Source organism: Pipra filicauda, unplaced genomic scaffold (assembly GCF_003945595.2).
Source record: "Pipra filicauda isolate LSUMZ 115617 unplaced genomic scaffold, ASM394559v2 scaffold128_size5466820_pilon, whole genome shotgun sequence".
Lineage (NCBI taxonomy): Eukaryota > Metazoa > Chordata > Aves > Passeriformes > Pipridae > Pipra > Pipra filicauda.
The window spans coordinates 2237256-2258455 of NW_024103751.1; the positions used below are offsets into that span (position 1 = coordinate 2237256).

At 35.9% G+C, this 21200-nt stretch overlaps 1 protein-coding gene across 8 annotated transcripts in view; it reads right to left on the reverse strand.

Moving 5' to 3' along the window:
- GRIK2 (glutamate ionotropic receptor kainate type subunit 2) overlaps positions 1 to 21200 on the reverse strand; it is a 366123-nt gene that overhangs the window by 232481 nt on the left and 112442 nt on the right. For 7 of the 8 annotated variants that reach the window (XM_027731507.2, XM_027731497.2, XM_027731487.2 and 4 more), the window contains 2 exons: positions 14879 to 15046; positions 10727 to 10984 (listed from right to left, as the gene is read on the reverse strand). In XM_027731507.2, coding sequence (XP_027587308.1) covers positions 10727 to 10984; positions 14879 to 15046 — 426 coding nt within the window. Of the gene's footprint in view, positions 1 to 10726; positions 11004 to 14878; positions 15047 to 21200 lie in introns of those variants that run through there. The other variant, XM_027731534.2, reaches the window with a different exon arrangement.

Genomic DNA, 21200 nt, shown 5'->3' on the forward strand with positions numbered 1-21200 from the left:
AACCCCCTACCCCATCCCACACAGTTTCACGAGAGAGAAGCAAGGTGTTGCTGAAGACCTTCAGTTAATGGAACAGTTTTGATCACCACACCAACCAACATAAAAAAAACTTTTTTCATACCAGCTGAGTACTTATCAGCTACAGCATACAGCAGCTAGGAAAGACAAACAAACAAAACCAAACAAAAACGAACCAAACAAACCAAACAAACGAAAAAACCCCAACAGAATCCTGTCCATCCTTCCCTCACCTTTGCACTTAAAGCATGAAAATGTAAGAAAAAATAAAATGATTGAAGAAAATGTTGAAAATTAAGAAAACATTATGCCTTATTAATATATTAGATATGCCATGTTTTTCTAGTCTTCAGCTACATTTGACATTTACATATGTGGCTCCATTATAACATGCCTAATTTGAAATGCTGGTGTTATTCTCTTTTCTGAACATGTTTTTTGAATATTTTCATTAAATTTTCTAATTAATTCAGTATGATGATGGTTGCATCAATGAGAATTAGCAGTCCTGGGCATTTCAAAAGAATTCTCATAATCATATGAAATATGATCTCTCAAGTGGCTGACATGTATGAGCAGCGGAGTTTAATGAGGGTGAAGAGGGGCAAAAAGAGGTATACTACAATCAAAGAGCAAAACAGATTTTGTCGAAGATGTCAGAATGAATGATAAAAGAAGCAGTAGAACAAGTTAGCAATTCGTAGCCATACAATAGAAGTATTACTATTGTATCAAACTATGCAAAGCTAAAGAAATACTACCTACAAGAAATCAAAATGGACTTAGCTGAAAAAGAAACATAAATGAACATCCTAAACTGGAATTTACACTATATTAGCACATATATCCTTGGAAAGAGAAGCAGTTAAATTTTTGCTAAAAAATTAATTGTAAGAGTGTAAGAGAGAAGAAAACTCTGTAATTGAAGATGAAATTAATTAAGACAGTAATGTTTGAACTGAGAGCAATGCAGAACAATTCACAGAGGGGCTGACATTGCAAGTGTATTTCACAGTGCTCCTCCAACCAGAGGACAAAATATGTAATAAAAAAAGGAGCAATAGTGTAGTTAAGTTTGGTGTAGTTAAGACTAGTTAAATCTGACCTTAAATTTATGCCCCATACAAGATGTGAAAATGACCATGCAGAAAAGCTACCCATCTAGTCTTTCATAAGCAACCAGTACTACGTTTCATAGAACCAGAATAAATGCTAGCTAAAAGTGCACAAGTCAAAACAGTATAAATATACAAAATTAAACACAGATATACTTTTCGTCTAACTGATGTCTAATATACATATAAATCCAGTTTGGAGAATCACTATCAATGCCAGTGGAGTAATTTAATATTAATTTATCATTTAATATTTCTACACATTTGATAGAGACATTAGTCAGCATCAGTGGTAGGTAATAGCTCTGATAGAGTGAATCATTTCTGCTACAATTTTAAACATGTTTCTAGCTATTCTGTTTAACGTAGAGGATAGGTTGTTTGTTTCCTCTTAGAATCATAGAATCAGAGAATCAACTGGGTTGGAAGGGACCTTCGAGACCATCAAGTCCAACCCTTGATCCAACACCGCTGTGGTTACTAGACCATGGCACTAAGTGCCACATCCAGTCTCTTTTTAAAAATCTCCAGGGACGGAGAATCCACTACTTCCCTGGGCAGCCCATTCCAATGTCTGATTACCCTCTCTGGAAAGAAATTCTTTCTAATATCTAACCTAAACCTCCCCTGGCACAACTTGAGACCATGCCCTCTTGTCTTGCTGATAGTTACCTGGGAAAAGAGACCAACCCCCACCTGGCTACAACCTCCTTTCAGGGAGTTGTAGAGAGTGATAAGGTCTCCCCTGAGCCTCCTCTTCTCCAGGCTGAACAGCTCCAGCTCCCTCAGCCTTTCCTCACAGGACTTGTTCCTGAGTCCCTTCACCAGCCTAGTTGCCCTCCTCTGGACCTGCTCCAGCACCTCAATGTCCTTCCTGAACTGAGGGGCCCAGAACTGGACACAGGACTCCAGGTGTGGCCTCACCAGCGCTGAGTACAGAGGAAGAAACACTTCCCCGGTCCTGCTGGCCATGCTGTTCCTGATACAGGCCAGAATGCCATTGGCCTTCTTGACCACCTGGGCACACTGCTGGCTCATGTTCAGCTTCCTGTCAATCCAAACTCCCAGGTCCCTCTCTGTCTGGCTGCTCTCCAGCCACTCTGTCCCCAGCCTGTAGCACTGCATGGGGTTGTTGTGGCCAAAGTGCAGGACGTGGTACTTGGCCTTGTTGGACCTCATCCCATTGGAATCAGCCCAACTCTCCAACCTATCCAGGTCTCTCTGAAGAGCCCTCCTGCCTTCCAGCTGACCGACACTCCCCCCCAGCTTAGTGTCATCTGCAAATTTGCTGATGATGGAGTCCATCCCCTCATCTGTATTATCAATAAAGCTGTTAAATAGAACTGGGCCCAACACTGATCCCTGGGGGACACCACTAGTGACCGGCCACCAACTGGATGCAGCCCCGTTCACCACCACTCTCTGGACCCAGCCCTCCAGCCAGTTCCTAACCCAGCACAGGGTGCCCCTGTCCAAGCCGTGGGCTGCCAGCTTTTTCAGGAGAATGCTATGGGAGATGGTGTCAAAGGCTTTGCTGAAGTCCAGGTAGACACATCCACAGCCTTCCCCTCATCCACCAGGTGGGTCACCTGATCATAAAAGGAGATCAGGTTGGTCAGACAGGACCTGCCCTTCCTAAACCAGTGCTGGCTGGGTCTGATCCCTCTTGTCCACTTCCCTTACACTAAACCAACGCTCTCATACTGTTCACATTTTAAGGTCATATTTTCCTTAACCTTTGATTGCAAGAACCCTCATCTTTCTTGAGATCTGTTGCAAAGAGCAATGTAATATAGTGTGATGGCTTTTGCTATGCAGATTAAATTGAATTACCTGAGAATTTCTTACACATTAAATTCTAGGTCATACATTTGAGTTCAGTGTTATGTTTTCTTTCTAATAATACCATTGTTGGCTTATCCACAGTGTGACCAAGTCTTACACTTGATAAAGAACTAATAAAATACTTTAACACAATAGTATTTTCTATAATATTGTAACCTCTGAGATTGCCATCTGCACATGTAATTTGTATACTCTTCCTGCCAGAAAATGAACCTTTTAAGTGAATCTTTTCAGTAAGCTGTAACCAATCTATTTGTGCTTATTGCTCTTTTTTTTGCATGCATTTGACAACAGTTGTGTAAAGAATCTATTTCTCTAATTTGCATATAAGAATGTCACCTTGAACACTACGGCTTTCTTATCTCAATATTTATCACATCAACTGTGTTTTCCTTGCCCAGAAGGCACTGTGACCTGTCAAAGGAGGAAGTTTTACATTATTTGTTGTTGATAAAGGAAACTTGACAGTTGCTTAACACTTAGATACTTTTTCAGTGTTTACAAGTAAAGAGCTTATTTTTCCAGGAATGGAAATTCAGTTGACTTGTCTATTTTAAAAAAAACCAAAACCAAACAAAAAAACCCAAACAAATCCAAACAAAATCCCATACCAAACCAACAATAACAAAAAACAACAAAACCAAACCAACTAACCAACCAAAACCCCACAAACAAACTCAGACTACAATTTCACTTTATTCTACCCTATTTCAAGAAGGATCCAATTTAGGAAAGAAGTTATTAGTAATAGGTGGGTTATACAGATATTAAGTGAACATAAAGAACCAGGATAAATGTACTTCAAAATTTGGACATATATCTAAGTTGGGATGAATCTGAACTTGCCTACCTTTCCCAAACTTCTAGAACTTTGCCTACCATCCATATGTTCTCAAAAGGTAATTTTTAACAGAGAGAAGGTTACTTCATTGGCTCAAGTGATTTGAAAATTTGGATTCCTTTATAACTGTTGTTTTCTTTTAACCAAATTTGGTATTATTTACTCCTTGTTTTAGATTCCAACTAATTCTGTTGGCAGCAATTACAGTTTTAACAATATTTACTTAATCATCATAGAGAATTCTGAGTTGGAAGGGACCCACATGGATCATCAAAGTCCAGCTCCTGACCCTGCACAAGACAGTCCTAAGCATCAGTTTCTTGAATTCTATGCAGTATAATTTGCTGGTCTGCATTTTCCTAATAATAAATCATTATTTTTCATTCCCAAGTACTGAATCAGTATCAGAAATATCAGAAGAATCTCTTATACATGAGCATTCAGAAATTTCAGTATTTCAGTATTAAAAAACATACATTATAACCTCTTTCTAAGACTATTGTAAGAATAGTGTCCTTCTATACTCCTTTTCCCAATAAACACCTCATTTGAGATACTTGTTGATATTAAAAGCAATTAAAAGGGACCCCTGGTGGTCTAGTGGTTAGGATGCGGCACTCTCACCGCCGCCGCCCGGGTTCAATTCCTGGTCAAGGGAAACTCCCCCGGGCAGATGGAGCTCGTCAGCCCTGTAAGGCCATCCATCTAAGAGAAGGTCACTCTAAACAAACCTACTTCCAGAGGACCTCGCTGCCACTGCCCAAGCTTGCTCGGCCCCGGCAGATGAACCTCAGGATTAAAGGGTGGGCTCAGTTCAGCGCACACTGTGTCTCACCTAAAAAATCCACTGCGCAGGCTCGAAGGGTTAATGACCTTTCCCAAATCTTTGTTCGCGAAGACTGGCCATACACACATGATATTAAAACCTTGCCTCAATTTTGTTAGATGATTCTAGAAGAACAGGAAGCAAAAGCTTTGTCCACTTAATTTTAATGGTTGAGTGGTTGTTTTGAATCTTGGCCCACAGCAATGCATAGTACTCCTTTGTGCTTTTTATAATTACACTGCTCCTCCCAACAGATGTTCCCTACTGTACTTTGGACTGCGCATCCCAGATTATTTTTAAGAAATCTCACCTTATTTCTACCCATCATCTATTTTTGAACAAACTTTGTCCTTCAAAATATCAAAATTTCAAACCTGAAATATATTCTACTGCACATGAGCCATGTCATTTTATAAGATTCTGTTATATATCACCAAGACCAAAGTCTTGTCTTCTAAACTGGGATGAAATGCACTGTTACTATATCAGTTGTCAAAGATTCAAATGCAAGATTCTCAACTCACTTCATTCCTTGTCTCTCATTCTGTTAGGAATAGGCCTTAGTTATATAAATGTGTTTATAAAAGAGAACAACTTTTCACAAAAATTGAGATATTGCTTAATTCATTTACATAGAAGTAGAGGCAAGCGGGCCTTTTCAGACCATCTAATTTTCTCTTTCTCTTTTCAATTCCCTGTCCTCTCAAGTTTCTTAAACACCATTTCTCATCTTTATAGTGCACTATGTATATCTTCCTTAAAGAGAAATTTTCTCACTAGCCAAAATTTACTTTGAGTCACTTAAAAGTTTTTTTTCCTTAATCCTTTGGCAATATTGCCCACCTGCCGTCACTGCACATCCCTGTCACCCACAAGATATTTAATTTCCCTTGGTTTAAAGTTAACTGCAAAAGTGACTATTCTTTTAAAGGCTAGTCCTTTCAAGTTACCATACAGGATAAAAGAAGGGGCAAAAATCCCAAACAAAACAAGCCACAAGATGTAAGATATCTGTAAATATGATACATGAAAAATAGAATGAATAGTTCAGTCGGAAGGGATCCTCTTGCCCTACTGCCTGACCAATTCAGAGATGAACAAGTTAAAGCAAGTTAAGGTCATTGTCCAAATGCCTCTTAAACACTGACAGGTTTGGGGGCATCGACTACCTTTCTAGGAAGCCTATTACAGTGTTTCAGTAAAGAAATGTTATTTCAGTAAAGAAATGCTTTCTAATGTCAAGTCTGAACTTCCCCTGATGCAACTTTGAGCGACTCCCACATGTCCTGTCATTGGACATCAGGAAGGAGAGACCAGTACCTCCCTCTCTACTTCACCTCCTCAGGAAGCTGTAAAGAGCAATGATGTCACTGCTTAAACTTTTTTCTCCAAACTAGATGAGCCCAAAGTCTTTAGGTCATCATGCCTTCCAGCACTTTCATCAGCTTTGTTGCTCTCCTCCGGATATATTCGAGTACCTTAACATTATTTTTAAATTGGGGGGGCCAGAAATGCACACAATACTCAAGGTGACACCACCGTGCTAAATACAGTGGGAATTAGATAATGGAAATTAATACTGTCCCATGAAAGAAATTGCAGCTTTATTTACAAATCATTACCTGTATACTAGAGTAAAAATATCAACAAAATGACATCTTTCAATTTCCTTCATTTGAATTAAAGCACAGGGTTCAATATTAAAGACCAACACAAAACATTTTTATTTCTGAAATAATTTTTTTCAGCTTTTACTTTGGCTTCTGTTCATAGATGTAACAGATTTTTGGCGTTTATATTCATTCACCCAAGACCAAAACAAAAGTTAATTAAGAAAAAATATCCAGAACTCTGTTTATATCAACTTGTTCTGTTGATATATAAAAGTATCAATATATTGATATCTATACAAGTGCCAGTATAATTTAAAAGCCCCATATATTCATGCATTCTTTTTGCTTTTTTTTTTAATTCTCTGAGATTCACAAACTTATTTACAGTTTGTCTGGTCTGTTTTCTTTAGCACAGAAATTAGAATATATATTTGAAATTAAGTTACTCTTTTGAGATCAATTTAATCCATTAGGACATGTAGTTGATGAACATATTGCCATTTTTTCCACTTTTTTTTCTTAAAGACAATTGACTGTAGCAAATCTTTAAATCTGAAAGGATTTAATTAGTATCCAGGGATAGTTTAGTGGTATTTAATTAAGAAAGAGACAGTATTTAATTAACAAAGAGACTCCAAATTACTTTAAAGGGAAAAAAAGTAACCAACCTCTCACTATATCCTGCTAGGAGTTTTTCAGGTTGGGTTGTTTTGTTTTTTTTTTGGTTGGTTGGAGATTTTTTGAGTTACTGGCTTTTTGTTTGTTTGTTTGTTTTAAACATGAAATCCTAGTTAAAAGGAATATACTTTGTCATTTAGAATTATCACGAGAAACAATATTTATCTTCAGACTAGCAAGAAAAGTGTTTTAGAGCCTCATTACAATTCTTTGGTCTGTACAACAAATGGACTACATTAAAAAAAAGTTTTGAGAGGTTTAAAAAAAGGCAAACTAAATCATAGAAGGAAGTAGAATGTAGCCATTTTTAATGCAAAAAAAAAAATGGTGAGTGCAGGATTATTAAAACACAGAGTCACAAAAAGGATCTCACACAATTTTTCTTCCCTAAAAGAAAAGACTCATATACTTAGTGCCACAATACCTACTCCATAAAATACTACCAGGTCAGAAGGCTTTATTGAATTATTAACACCTTTGGCCATTATATGTTCATATTTATTTCTATTATCATATCTCCACTGTAAAAGACTGCGTGTCTTCTTACTGAGACAAAATAGAATTAACCTTTCTAGTTTATTCATCTACTTAATCGTATTTGTACAGTCTTAACTCCTCCTCATTACACTGTACTCAACCTGATCTTTACTCACTCCACTGTTATTGATCATATCACTCTAGAAGTATCTCTGTACCTGCTTCAGCATGACACAACCTCCATTTTCTCCTGTGCCAAGAAGTTATCCTGCATTCTTCATTACAGACTCCTGAACATGAGGCAGGTCTGATCAGCACAGAAAAACCCAGCATTCTGAGGTTCAGACTGGTGTGAGGAGCAATAACTGGAGTCCATAGATTAATCTTCTCTGATTTAACCGTTTCTGCATCATAAAGCAGGGTCTAGTTGCTACCTACAGTAGCGACTTATATCTTTTCTCAAATTAATAGTGAGATGCACAGCTATTCCTCTACTGAGAATACTTCAAGGAGCAAAACAACACATTAATGGCTGTTCTTAGTGGTAATCTCTTAGATTATTGCAAAGGGAGCCTGGGATTCCAAATTTTCTCTTTTATTTCCAACCGGGCTCTAAGCAAGGATTGACTATACCACCTTCATACCACGCAGTCTCAGCTCAAATTGGATCCACACCAAATACAAGTAGTGGCAGTGTATTTTACACATCTCATAATATCATAAAAAAGTTTGGGTTTGAAGGGATCTTAAAGTACATCTAGTTCCAAAACCCCTATCACAGACAGGGACACCTCATATTAATGTTCTGAAGGCAGTTACGCTAAGGGTTTAAAGACTGCATCTACAGTCACGTAGTAGCAGGAAAATGCTTTGCTGTCTATCAGTCACAGTCTTCATACAAGATAGAGGCATGGGAAATTGCATGTTGTTGGACACAATGGTGCTGTCAAGAGGCAGCTGAAGTGTGCACTTGAAGTATCAGTCTCCAGTGTATCTCTGCAAATGACACTGGAGTTAACGTGGGCTTTTGCTGACTACAAACTGTCAAATAACCACACAGCTTTTTCCATTTGTGTTTACTCAAGACGATATATCCCATACTGAAGGAATGAAGAACATTGACAAATTTTTTTTTTTTTAGAATGCTTTGAAGTGGATAAAGTATCTGTCCTTTATTATTATAAAATTTTAACAATTCCTTAGAGAATTCATAAAACTGAGCCCTAAAAATTAAAGTAAAAAGACATACTAAAAAGTACAAATAAATAAATAAATAAACTAATGAAATCATGCTTTCACTCAGAGTGGACCTGGAATCTACCTTTTAGTATATGGGTGACCCCCACAATTTATTCGAGAAAAATCCCAACCTATTTTATGCATGCTTTCCACCTTTTCTTCCTGTCTATAATAAAGGCATCATTTCCCCTTGTATCCGTGTTTGTAAAGTAATAATAGAAATACATAAAGCAAATATGACACCACCATCCCTCTCTCAAAAAAAAATTAGTCTTAGCAATTATTGCTGTAACTGCTATACCAACATATTATTGTCTTGACAAGGATGTCCTTTAGGGAATTGTCCATTCAGATAAATGAAATCCATAACACTAAAGTCATCATAAAATAAGGCATGCGTTATCATCCTAAACCTTTCAACAAAGGAGTGTAAAATGTGGGTGATTAAAAGAGAAAAAAAGGAGAGGGAATTATCCATCTTACATTAGGGAATCACTGGTCAAATTGAAGAAAGGGGAGAGAATTACTTGAAAATATTGAGCAAAGCAGTTTTAAGGTATTAAAACACGAATTTTCTAACTGAAAGGACTGTTTTAAAAGGTAACTTGTTTTGGAAAAAATAGTTAGCCTCCAAACTATTTTAATCAAGGGGAAATTTTTCCAATTTATGTAAACCTAAGTCAATAACTGTCACTAAACCAAAAATTACTTTTTTTCAATCATCATATGATTAAAATTTGAGGCTTTTTTTCACTTATTTCCTATTTCAGAACAATGATGGAAAAATTTTAAAAATAAGAAACAGGCTACATATTACATACTGTAAAGCTAAACTTGAAATCTCTCTGATTACCTGAGGCTTTTGGTTACATCAGCCAACATACTAGGGAGGCAGTCTCTAAGCTTCACCGCCTTGCATTTTTTTAAAAGGCATAAAGAAAAAAATCGGTCATAAAGACTTTTATACACTGCCTTCTCTGCTCCCTCCTCACCTTTTGATATCCATAAACATGTCTTATCTGAGCTTGAACAGTAGGCGGGTGTTCTGTCCTGCAGTAGTAACTGCTGTTTATCTAGCAGAGTTAGTCTTCCATACAGGTACCCTAACAGGTAACACATTGTTTCTTGATCTAATTTTCTTTTATTTTAGATTTGGATAGATAATAGCATTATGAAATGAGGACATCAACAGTTTTCCAGTTCCTTGAACCATGAGAAGGGTTTGAGGATCACCATGCTCTTTTCCTGGCAATGATGGATCAACCAGCATGGAAGAAGTTAGCAACATTTCCAAGAAGATTAAATATATCTTTGGCTAAGTATCTTCCTTGTATCTTCCATTACAGTCAGATTTTCCTCTTAACCAAGGTCTTAGTTCTGACCACCACTAAACTTAAATGAAATTTAAGTTTTACAGCACTTTTCAAAGATGACACTGCCAAGGCAAAATAGAAGGGCAAAACAAATTTTAGCATGACTGAGGGAAAGAAAGCAAACTGGTATATTTCTGCTGGAAAGGCAGACATTGATTTTTAACTCTTGTAATTCATCTGCAAAACAAGCCTCCAAACTTCCTGTGGTTTCAGTTGCTAGCGGCTAAAACCAAGCCTCCTCCTTCAATTCTATTTCAAAAAGCAGACACTGAAACTCTAAACAAATATGGCATCTGTTTTCTAACTTAACCAATGACAGAAGCAGCACCAGAATATAGGTCTTCTATTTCACTGGGCATACTAGTATATCTTTCAAGTTACCATATTTTTCTTCCAAGTTTAAGTTTTAAATAAATTCAAAAGGTGTTAGCAACTGTTAGGACACTGCAGAAAACACAAATAGACTGTGACAAATTTATTGACAGCTGTGAGCTCAAACACACAGAATTCAGCAACTGAAGCACACTTTTGAAAATACTTATGCTAATAAATCCACATTATTTGTTGTATACTGGCTTCAATAGAAATTCTTGTAAATTAGTTAAGATTTCTTAAATTATGAAATATGAGTAGTGACACCCCTCCTCCCTCTCTTTGTACATGGGAATACATCTGAACATAGTCTAATGCTTTAGCCTTACCAGTGCTGTCATCATAAACAACAGTAACAGTTTTCCACTTGAAGAACTGCACAAGGTCAAGGATGGCACGGCTGAGTGAAGAGAAATCTGGATAAAGGCTGACATAGAAGGAGTCCTTGTTGTCTGACACCTGATGTTTCCAGCGGGTCTGGATATGTGGAACACCCAAAGCGTTGCAGATGGATTGCACAGCATTAGCTGAGGAGCTATGGGATGGTCCAAAGATGGCTGCCACCCCAAGGGACAGCTGATCGCAGGCTGAAGAGGAGACAGAAGTCTGTCAATGATGAGAGGAAAGAAGGCAGTGTGCCAGAAGGTATTGCACAATTCATATTAAACAAAAGGCACTCCATGAAATACAACTGTATTACTGACAGAGTTCCCTTCCTGTGTAACACTTTCACTTGCAGATTTCAACTTCAGAATACAGTTCCAAGCTTTCACTACGAAGTGATAAATATCAACACTTAACACTTAAAAAGCACTCAACTGTATTTAATAAACACTTCTAGATCAGTGGAAGTCACAAAGGCCAACAATTGTGTGTCTTTTAAAAAGCACTGACAAGGAAAAAGATTTATGCTCAGCTGCACCTTACATTTGGAAAATGGCCACGTAGGACAGTATTCTAATCTAGTTTGTTTAAGTGTGAACCTCTTCCTCGATCAATCAACACTATTTCTACTGAGATCCTAATTACTCAGAAATTTTACATGTTAAGTAGCTTCTAGGGCCCGTGATTAGTTTCATTTAAATGGACATTTGAATGTCTGTATTTGAAAGGAGTCAGGTTGACTACCAAAATTTAAAGGCCAAAATTTTCACTAAAATTAAATTGCTGCCTGCTAGTAGAAAAAGTTCAGTGTCCCTCCTTAAAAACTGGAGATGCTCAGTTTTGCTACACTTGTACTAGTACATAAAATTGGCCCTGAGAATCACTGACATGATATCGTTGCATTCAAACGGCTTAGCTATCCACTTTTTGATACAGATTGGCTCTACCTGTACTGTTCTTTGCCAGCCTCTGGTCTGTGTTATCTCCTACAGCATGTTCCAGTATCACCTTGTGAAATATTAGTTAGGATGTGCCAAAAAGAAGGCAAGAAAAAACAGTCAACACTGGAGACCAGTGTTTCAGCCCATACCCTGCTCCTATGTCATTCACTACCATAGGCATAAACTTTATGAATATGCAGTTCTGAAAAACAACAGATTCTGTGTTCTAAGAAAACAATTTATTTGATAGGGAGAAGTAATGAGAAGTATCTCCCTAATACAAACTAGATGCAAGTATTTGTATGAGGTTTGATTAATTAATACTGTTACTCCACCACCACTGTTTTTAGCAGCTGAGGAAACAAGCAGTAGAAACGCATTTTGCTGCATCACTTTTCTCAGCAATTCAAAATTAATTTTATTATTATTCACATTCTTTTCAACTTGATGAAAATATTGCTGTCTTTCAAGTGGATTCCAGAAATTATGCTGGCACACCTTTTTATTACTGTAAAACACCAATGGTTTAAATGAACCTCTCATACACACAGGATCTCCACTGCTATTCGGTGTGTTGCCTAAATGACTAGCCTGATAAAAAAACATTTATGCTAATATTGCCCTTCCTAAGAGTAATCAACAAGCTTTATGCAAATGTCAGTAAATGGGATCACTAACAACAGCAATAGCTACCAGATGGCTTTTCAATGGGCTTTTTTTTTCCTGTTTCTGAGATTTGAATAATGCAATGCTTTCACACGTGATTTAATATAGCACTGGCTCTCTCAGGAACATGCCAATTTTTCTAGCACATTGAGGGATATTTTGTTGCACTTACATTATTCTTCAGTTAAACAGTATCTTGGAATATCATCTTGCCTTCAGGTTGCTCTTTCATATAGTACCTTTAAAAACCCATTAATAGTTCATCTATATTCAACTTCGAAAGTATGTGTTTCTAAGAGGTCTAAATAGGCTATTTTTGATTCAGCACCCGCCTGCTCACTAATGGGCATAATAATGAACCACAAAAATGAGTCAAATGCTCAAACCTCATTGTTGAAACTCTGCTTTGGAGCCATCATAATAAAATGAACCATTTTATGTTAACCTTTACCCTTCGATTCTGAACTAAAGCGCCTGTGAGCACAAAGGTAGTTTTCTGTGTGTGAATTGATGAAGCAAAAAGCTATTAGAACTGGAAGATTACACAGATTTTGATACAGCCTGATCAGTAACAAATAAAGAGTTACATTCTCATCTAAGATGCAAGTGGGAAAAATGAATATATGCAGTCTATTCAATATATCTAATCAATAGCATGTTGCCATTCTAACTTCAGCTATTATAGTCTAACAAAAATTAGCAACATAATATTAGGACTAGCAAACCCTAACTAAGGGCTAAAAGTAGTTTGTTGCATTGCCTCAGGAAAGACTTGAAGAATTAAATATCTCAGAAGAATTTTTTCTGCTCTCTACATCCTCCCTCAGGAATGGGAAGAAACTGTTTCATTATATTTCACAGGTTAGCATGTGTTGGATTCAGGAAGCATATGAATTTGGAGAGTGAGAAGGAAAGGAGAATGAAGGGGGCAGAATTAAGGATCCGCCCATTTTTTCACTGTTGACTGAGATGGAAAGGACAGAGTAGTCTCTCTCAGAACCCACTTTAATCAAACACCCAAAACACTGGAATAACAACTCAAAAATACAGTATTAAAAGTGGGGGTTTGCCTCTTTCTTCTACCATATACTCACTTCTGCAAGAAACCATCTTGCTAGGCATAAATATTTAGCCTACAGTATTTTTCATAAATCAAAGCCTCTTCAATGACCGAACTGTGTGTATTTCTGTACAAATATGAACACTTTCTCTTTTTATGCCTAAAAACAAGACTCTACATTAGAATTGTTCATTTGTCAAATAAACAGATAAAAAAGGTTAGAAAGATTAACTCTGCATGTTATAATAAAAGAGAATAAAAATTCTCATAAGTTCTAAACTGAAACTTTTAATCAGTATTAAATTCCACTTCCTCTGCATTCATCAGCAACAGTGTTTAATTATGTATCATTTCTAATGTTTCATCAAATGTTTTTATTCTTAGCTCACTATAACACCAAAAATCCCTTATTGTATAAAGTTTTCAGTCTTCAATACTTGGGAAAGGCATGTTGGGACCAGATCACTTAGCAAATTTAGGTTAAAAACCTGTCATAAGAAGCACAGGTTTACCTTCAATTCTTTCACCCTTATTATTCTCTTTTTAGGGATAGCATCCATATGCTATTAGCTCTTCAATTTATAAAAAAAATATTTTTAAAGAACATGTAATACAGAGCAAAATTCAGTCTTACACCAGGCTTTGTATTGTCTCTTGCAAATACATATTGAACTTTTTGATGTTTGCACTTCCTAGAATACAGCAATGAGGCAGAACAACTTCTGTCTGTTGACATTGACTTGAATGTAAAACAGTCTGAAAACTTGGATTTTTTTGAGAATCAAAGATTTGAAACTTTGAAAAATTTAGCAAAAATGTTCAAAATTACTTTTAACTTCTAATCCTTCTTTAAACAAATCCTTTATACTTAGAGAGAAAATGGCTGAACTCAGGCTAGACATTCACCTAATAGCAATATAGTACAGACTTGATATTTAGCCTTATTTTTATGCTATGCTGACATAAGATGCACAAAATTACAACTACTTCTTTCCTTTTGAAGTCCATACATGATTAACTATATAAAGACATTTGTGGAGATGTACTTAAAGTCATTGAATGCCTAAACCTGAATTCCAGGTTCACTAGAATTTGGAGGAACTTGACATTTTTCTCAATAAAGTCTGGAGATACTGTTTTCTCACTCCAAAGGAGCTGGTCTCAGAAACATCCTAATACATTGTTCAGCAAAATTTATTTCAGATTTTAAATATTTAAGGAAATAGCTTTTAGATAGGGTCAATGGGAGCAAAAGTGATGACGGAATTTTCAAGCAGTTACCATTACAGCCTTCAATAAAGCAGTTCCTGAATGTCAGCACAATAATATCACAGTCTCATTGCATATGGCTTCATTGGATAGACATTTTTTCAGGTAGGTAAACTGAGTCTTCATTCCTCATTAAAAAAATGAAATATGCAAAAGGTTACCTTTTTTGGATGCTTCAAAACTGTCATAGAGATTTATCTTTTGAGTGTCATATGTTAATGTGGTGTTTGGCAGAAGAGTTCTGTTTCTGTTGATTGTGTTCACAGCAAATCTGAAGGCTAATTCTTCTGCTCCCATTGGACCAGATTCCACACACTCAAAAATGCCTCCTGGAGTGCAACAAAGACAAAAGAACAAAACAAATCACTAGTAAGCAAAAAGAGCATAAAGTAACATCTTTAATCATACTTTGGATTCATCAGCCTGAATTGTTTCACTTAATAGACCTCATACAGTGTAACTCATGATTTTGGTGAGGTTCTAGCCAAACAATAACTAAACCAGAAACAATTAGAACTAACCTTAAGGAAATGTTTTGGTTTTTTTCCATACAATATTCATTTTACTATTGTGAATTAAAAAAGTGTGGCAATGTACACTAGCCACACTATTTAGAAGCAAAATAGAAGGGAGATGAAGAATATTTAATTAATTTACATAGTTAATCTTGAAATGAACACATTTACCCCTTCCAGATCTGCCACTACCTATTTTCGTGTGCAGGCAGAAGGAAGATTTCTGGATCTTTCTTTTCTGCCATTCTAGACTTATGATACATCTATAATGAACTGGACAGTTCACTGGAAATGCAACACACAAACGTGTATGAAACTGGGATACCTCAGCTTGTCTCCAGAAATTAAGAGGTATAGGTATTTTAGCATGACTGTTTGACTGAATTGATAAATATGTTGAGCAAAAGGTTCAAATTTTGCTCTTTTGCCTTGAGCTGCATGTGGATGTTAACTTCAGCAAATGCAGGAATCAAAGCAATTGCATCCTGCATAACCTCTCTCATGTGATGACAGCATCTCCAAACAAGGCATGCTACCAGAGTAGGACATGCCCCAAATAATAGATCATTTCTAGAAACAACCTTTCTGAGCAAACCTTAATCTTAAATGAAGTAAATACATTCGTGCTGTGCTTCAGCTTTTCTCATTAATGACATATCATTGCCCATGAAATGTAAATTAATATACACTTTGGGGTAATATAATTTATTCTTGGGTCTGTGAAGGCCAAGGTTACTGTGACAATAAAAGTAATTTGAAGATATGTCCCTACTGTAGTGACATGGAATGCCTCAGAAAAATGACTAGCATCCTGATGGTCTCTTCAGTCCTCATATTAACAGCATCTGTCAATACTAATGGACAGCCAGTGGTCATCATCTCAGGATCATTAATTACGAGCCAGACATTGTGCCTTCATGAGAAATGTTATTCATTCACTCTCTCCTGCCTTGAATTTATTCATTTCCTAAGTAATGTTCCTACCTGGCTTTGTATTTTCTTTAAAAAAAAATAATATTCAACATCACTACCTTCTAAGCAAGAAGCTCCCAGAATCTGAATATACAACTGAGTCAAACAACTTCACAAACTACAGTCAGTTTCTGAATAGTCTTGTGAGTAATCAAGTAGATAAACTTTTCTAAAGCAAAAAGACTGTGTAGGTAGTATTTACTGATAGCATTAAATATAAAAGTCATTTCAGTTTTACAAATCTCCTGCCTCTTACAACCCATTTCTCGTTACAGAATGGAGGTGTTAAATTTTTATCCTGCAATTGAACCCTTGAATTCCCAGTCAGAGCCCCTAGGGACAGATGCTCATACAGTATTAATTTAAAAGCACAAGTCCTAACCACTGAGAAAAGATGTGACTAATCATTATTTAAACATTAGTCATTTAAAACTGGGAATGAGGAAATGATGGGAAAGGTAGACTCTTAAGAAAAATTAAATATCTAGGGAAATGGTCCAAAAGAATTGAGTATAGAATGTATATATAATCAGTAAACAATATGAACAATACTTCAGAAGCTAAAGCAAAAGAAACTTGGATAATACTCAGGTAAATATAAGCTCAGTGCACTTCAAAATTGAGAAAGATCACATGTTTATTTGCACAGTGATGAAATATTAACATGAAAGGTAACCTACTGCTTTTGAAGTTAATGAAGTGTTCTGTTCAGGGAGAGGTATTCTGACAGACAAGATTTTGCATTGCTGAGACTTACAGAATCTAAACATCGCAATTCCAGCTGTGGCATATAGGAGGATACTATTTCGATTTGGGGAGAATAATTAAAAATTGCTGCAGAAATCTAAAAATTAAATAATAAATTATAAGTATAGATATCCAGAGACAATAGAAAGATATTTCCATAAACATAACAGAAATTAAGATAGATTTCATAGGCTTTCCTAAGACATCTGAAAAGGAGCTATTCGAACATGTTTTAATAAAACAGTATTACACAGACAGTTGTGAAAAAAAAATCTTAAACTACAATGAATTAACAAGGAAAAATAAACATTACAGTATCTTTATTCTCCTGAAGTTTTTAAATTGGAAGATTTCTTCTGTAATTTCAACGTGTTTGAAGCTCAGTAGTCTCCCTTCTTTATTCCTCTATTTTTCATACCTAAATTCTTGAGATAGGGAATTCTATGTCAAATATGTAGCCACTACTCTTCAGCATAAGAAAAAATAAAAATGAAATTTTATTTTGATCTCTCATATCTAGGTAATTCCTAATGTTAGTGACAGTCTATCACACAGTAAAACAATTTTATAAAGACGACAAAGCCTCCATTCACTGTAAGCGGCAATGATGTATGACTGCCCATATGCACCATTCAGTGGTTTCTTCCTTCACTCACTAGTTCTCTGTCCCTGTGATAAATGTACCCCCTGAAAATATTGCAGCATATGGTCCGTCTGTTTCAGAGTATATTTCCATTCCTAAGGAAAACAGAGGTAGAATACCCTGTTTCTGTAGCTCTATGATTAGAATATTTTGCTAGGAGGAAGGAAAACATATCTTCTGATTCCTGCTCCTGAATATTTTCATATTTTACATTAGGTAGACATTGAATTAAAAATAAGAACCATAGAGGAATATAAATTAGACTATGTATTTGAAGTTTCCTAGCTGTTTTCCAACCTTTAGGTTGTCCAACTTCCACTAGGTTCCTTTCCTTCTAGTTTTATGCTACTTCTGCATCTCTGCTCAAAGAGCAGGGAAGAAATAGTTAAATATTAATAGTTAAATATTAATAGTTAAATATTTTGGATGATGGCAGTTGTGAGTTCATCTTCGCACTGAGAGACTCAAATCAACTGGTTCTCAAAAGTATGCCACGTCCTACTAATATGTAAAATGAAAATGCCAGGCTCCTCAGTTTTGAATACAGCTGTTAGCTTTGGCCAACCTAATGCTGCCTATGGGGCACCATCATTTTTTAATTGAACATCTAAACAGTTTCAATTGAACTCACACTAAGCAGAGCACAAGCTTAGACAGACACACATTTGCATTCTGAACATCAGAATACAGTAAAAAAACAGATCTTCATTCTCTAGATGGAGAGACCTTATATGCTTGCTTGGAAGTCTGTGTCAGGTGTTTCCAGGATGCTCAGCAAAGACACATAAATGAGTTCAAGCATTGACAGAAACGAGAAGTTTTAAATGGTGCTTTTTCCATTGCTGCATAAGAAGTAAGTAGAAACTTATTTGGTAACTTTAAACTGCCTTGGACTTATCATTATGTTCTTATATTTGTTGCTGAGTATGCAAATAATAGCAAAAAGAAACCCAAACTTTGAGTATTTTTAAAGACAATGTCGTATAAATCCACTGGCTTAATACTGGGAGACAAACCACAAAGTTGTTATAGCATATTGTGTCATGTTGTTCCCTCCCAGGAAGGCTGTTCTTTACTGCTGCTGTACTTTATGCTCAGGATAGCCTTATTAATAATCAAATTGAGGAATGTACTGCATGCCTTCAGATAAGCTGACAGAAGAGTCACAAATCTTGCTATTGGATATGTGGACTAGCAGCCAAACCAATGCCTATCTCTGTCTAACAGCTTGGGAAATGCAGGTGTTGTCATTTGTCTTATTTTTAACAGAGCTTATAGACTCATGACTGGCAGAAACATCAGTTCTCAGATACAATCAGCAGCACATCCTAGAGGAAATGTCTGAAATTCCACCACTACCTCAAAACAGAGACAGAAAACTTAAAAGTAGTAAAAAAACGTGTATATGAATCTTAGCTTGCTTTAATGGTCTCATATATGACTTCATTTACAGTGTTAATGATAAGGCAGTTTGTCTCTGTCATAATAGTAACACTAGTGAATATGGCATCATGTATCTACAGCTCAATCTGTAGCTCAAAAACTTTTACTGGCTGTGTTCAGTAGGTGACTGCTGTATAGCTGAGCACTTCAAGTTTTTACTGTCATAATAACCACTTAGTTAAAGCTCACTAGGTTTTTAGTAATGATCAACACCTGAAGAATCACAGAGAAGAAGAATGTTTAAGACATGCCAATCCAAACCAGATATGCAAGAGCAATTGAAAAACATTCTTTACATATTGTATCTTTGCAGTGACATCCATGATAATTCAAATTTCTTATTACTCTTGGTATAACAGAACTCCTTTTACCAAACCCGAAATCCACTAGTATTCTTTATCAGGTGTCAGTATTGAAAAAAACATTTATATGACCAAGTTTTTTAACCAATAGGAAAAATTCAATCATCTATGTAATATTGATGCAGTAACACAAACTATTGGGGCTAAGAAAAAAAGATAGCAATATTTTACCAAAAAGGACATAATGTAGACGTCCTTAATATTTTCCAAGGAAGAAGAAAATCTGAATTAGTTAATGAAACAATTTTACAAGTCAAAAAAATTGTTCTGAGACTGCTTAAATGAAAAGTCTGCATTTTCCATCAAAAAAATTAGTAGAGTTGATATTTTTAGTTTACAAGTCATCCTGGTTTTCCCTAATTTTTAAATCATTTTCTCAAACACAAAATCCAGAGAAAAAAAAACAGCCAGCTTGATACACATCTTGGTAAAAATTTTTCCCCCCAAGAAAAAATTTTTCCTGCTCTTATGTACCTAATTTGACAAATAATAGGGTAACATCTTAATGATTTAACTTTTCATTTCCATTCTACAATAGGGTTCAGTTTGAAGATCAGCATCTTTGTGTTTGCATTATCATCCCCATAATTATACAATATATATAATATATAATGGGTATTATATCTGATAATGCCATGGTTACTAGACCATGGCACTAAGTGCCACATCCAGTCTAATCTTAAAAAACTCCAGGGATAGTGAATCCACAACCTCCCTGGGCAGCCCATTCCAATGTCTGATTATTTTCTCTGTAAAATGTTTCCTCTTAATATTCAACCTAAACCTCCCCTCTTGTCCTAGATATAAAATTTTCTTTTCTTTCTAATATCAAACCAACTTGATAGAGATCTTGCACATACACATACTAGTTATTAATGGCTATGATTTTTTTAACATTATAGCAATGTTATTATTATCATGCACCAATCTGCACAAATTTACTGACAGTTATGGAGGCCTTTATTAATACATTCTAAAAGCTACCATTGGTCACACATGACATAAACACTATTTTTTTAATGATAGAGTAACTTTTTAAATGTAATAATATAAATCCCTAACTTAAGTAACATTATAAATGTGACTGAGAGCCTGGAGAAAATAACATTGCCCAATAACATTTCTTCCCATTATTTTACTTTGAAACATACAAATGTATTTAAATTTTACTAATAAATTTGTATTAAGTTCTGTAAGAATGTAAATATTTTATCTCTTCTTCCTTACCTCAGAACAATACTTTGAATCTAGGATAAGTATGGTACCCAGATCTAATCCTGATGTGACAAACAGAAATCTCTTTTTTTGATTTATTATTTCCCATTCAGAAACCATGAAATCACAGCCAGTCTTTGCTTAATGAACTGGAAAATTTGTGAGAAAGGAGTAACTGGTATCTGCTGTAAGAAACTTTTCCAAAAAGTGTCTTAAGACAGAATTCAAGAAATTATATCAGGTATTATATTATTAAAAGATATGTTTATATCTGACATGTTCCAATTTTGAAGTTGGCCATTTGGTAATCAGAGCCGATGATTATGATGTAGTGAGGTACTACATGAAGGAGAGAGTTAAGTCAAAAGCATATTACTGAGAGGACAATGGACACTGTAGACATTTTGCAGAGATAGAACTGATGGCTTTTTAGAAGTGTGAACGGACTACACTTCTCCAAACACTGCCTTCTGGTATAGCCAGAAGGCAGTGAAAAGGCTCATCCAAAAAACCTGATATCACTGACATGGCATGTATGGTACTGGGATCAGGAGGCATGGTAGGTGCTGTGCTACAGTGACTGATT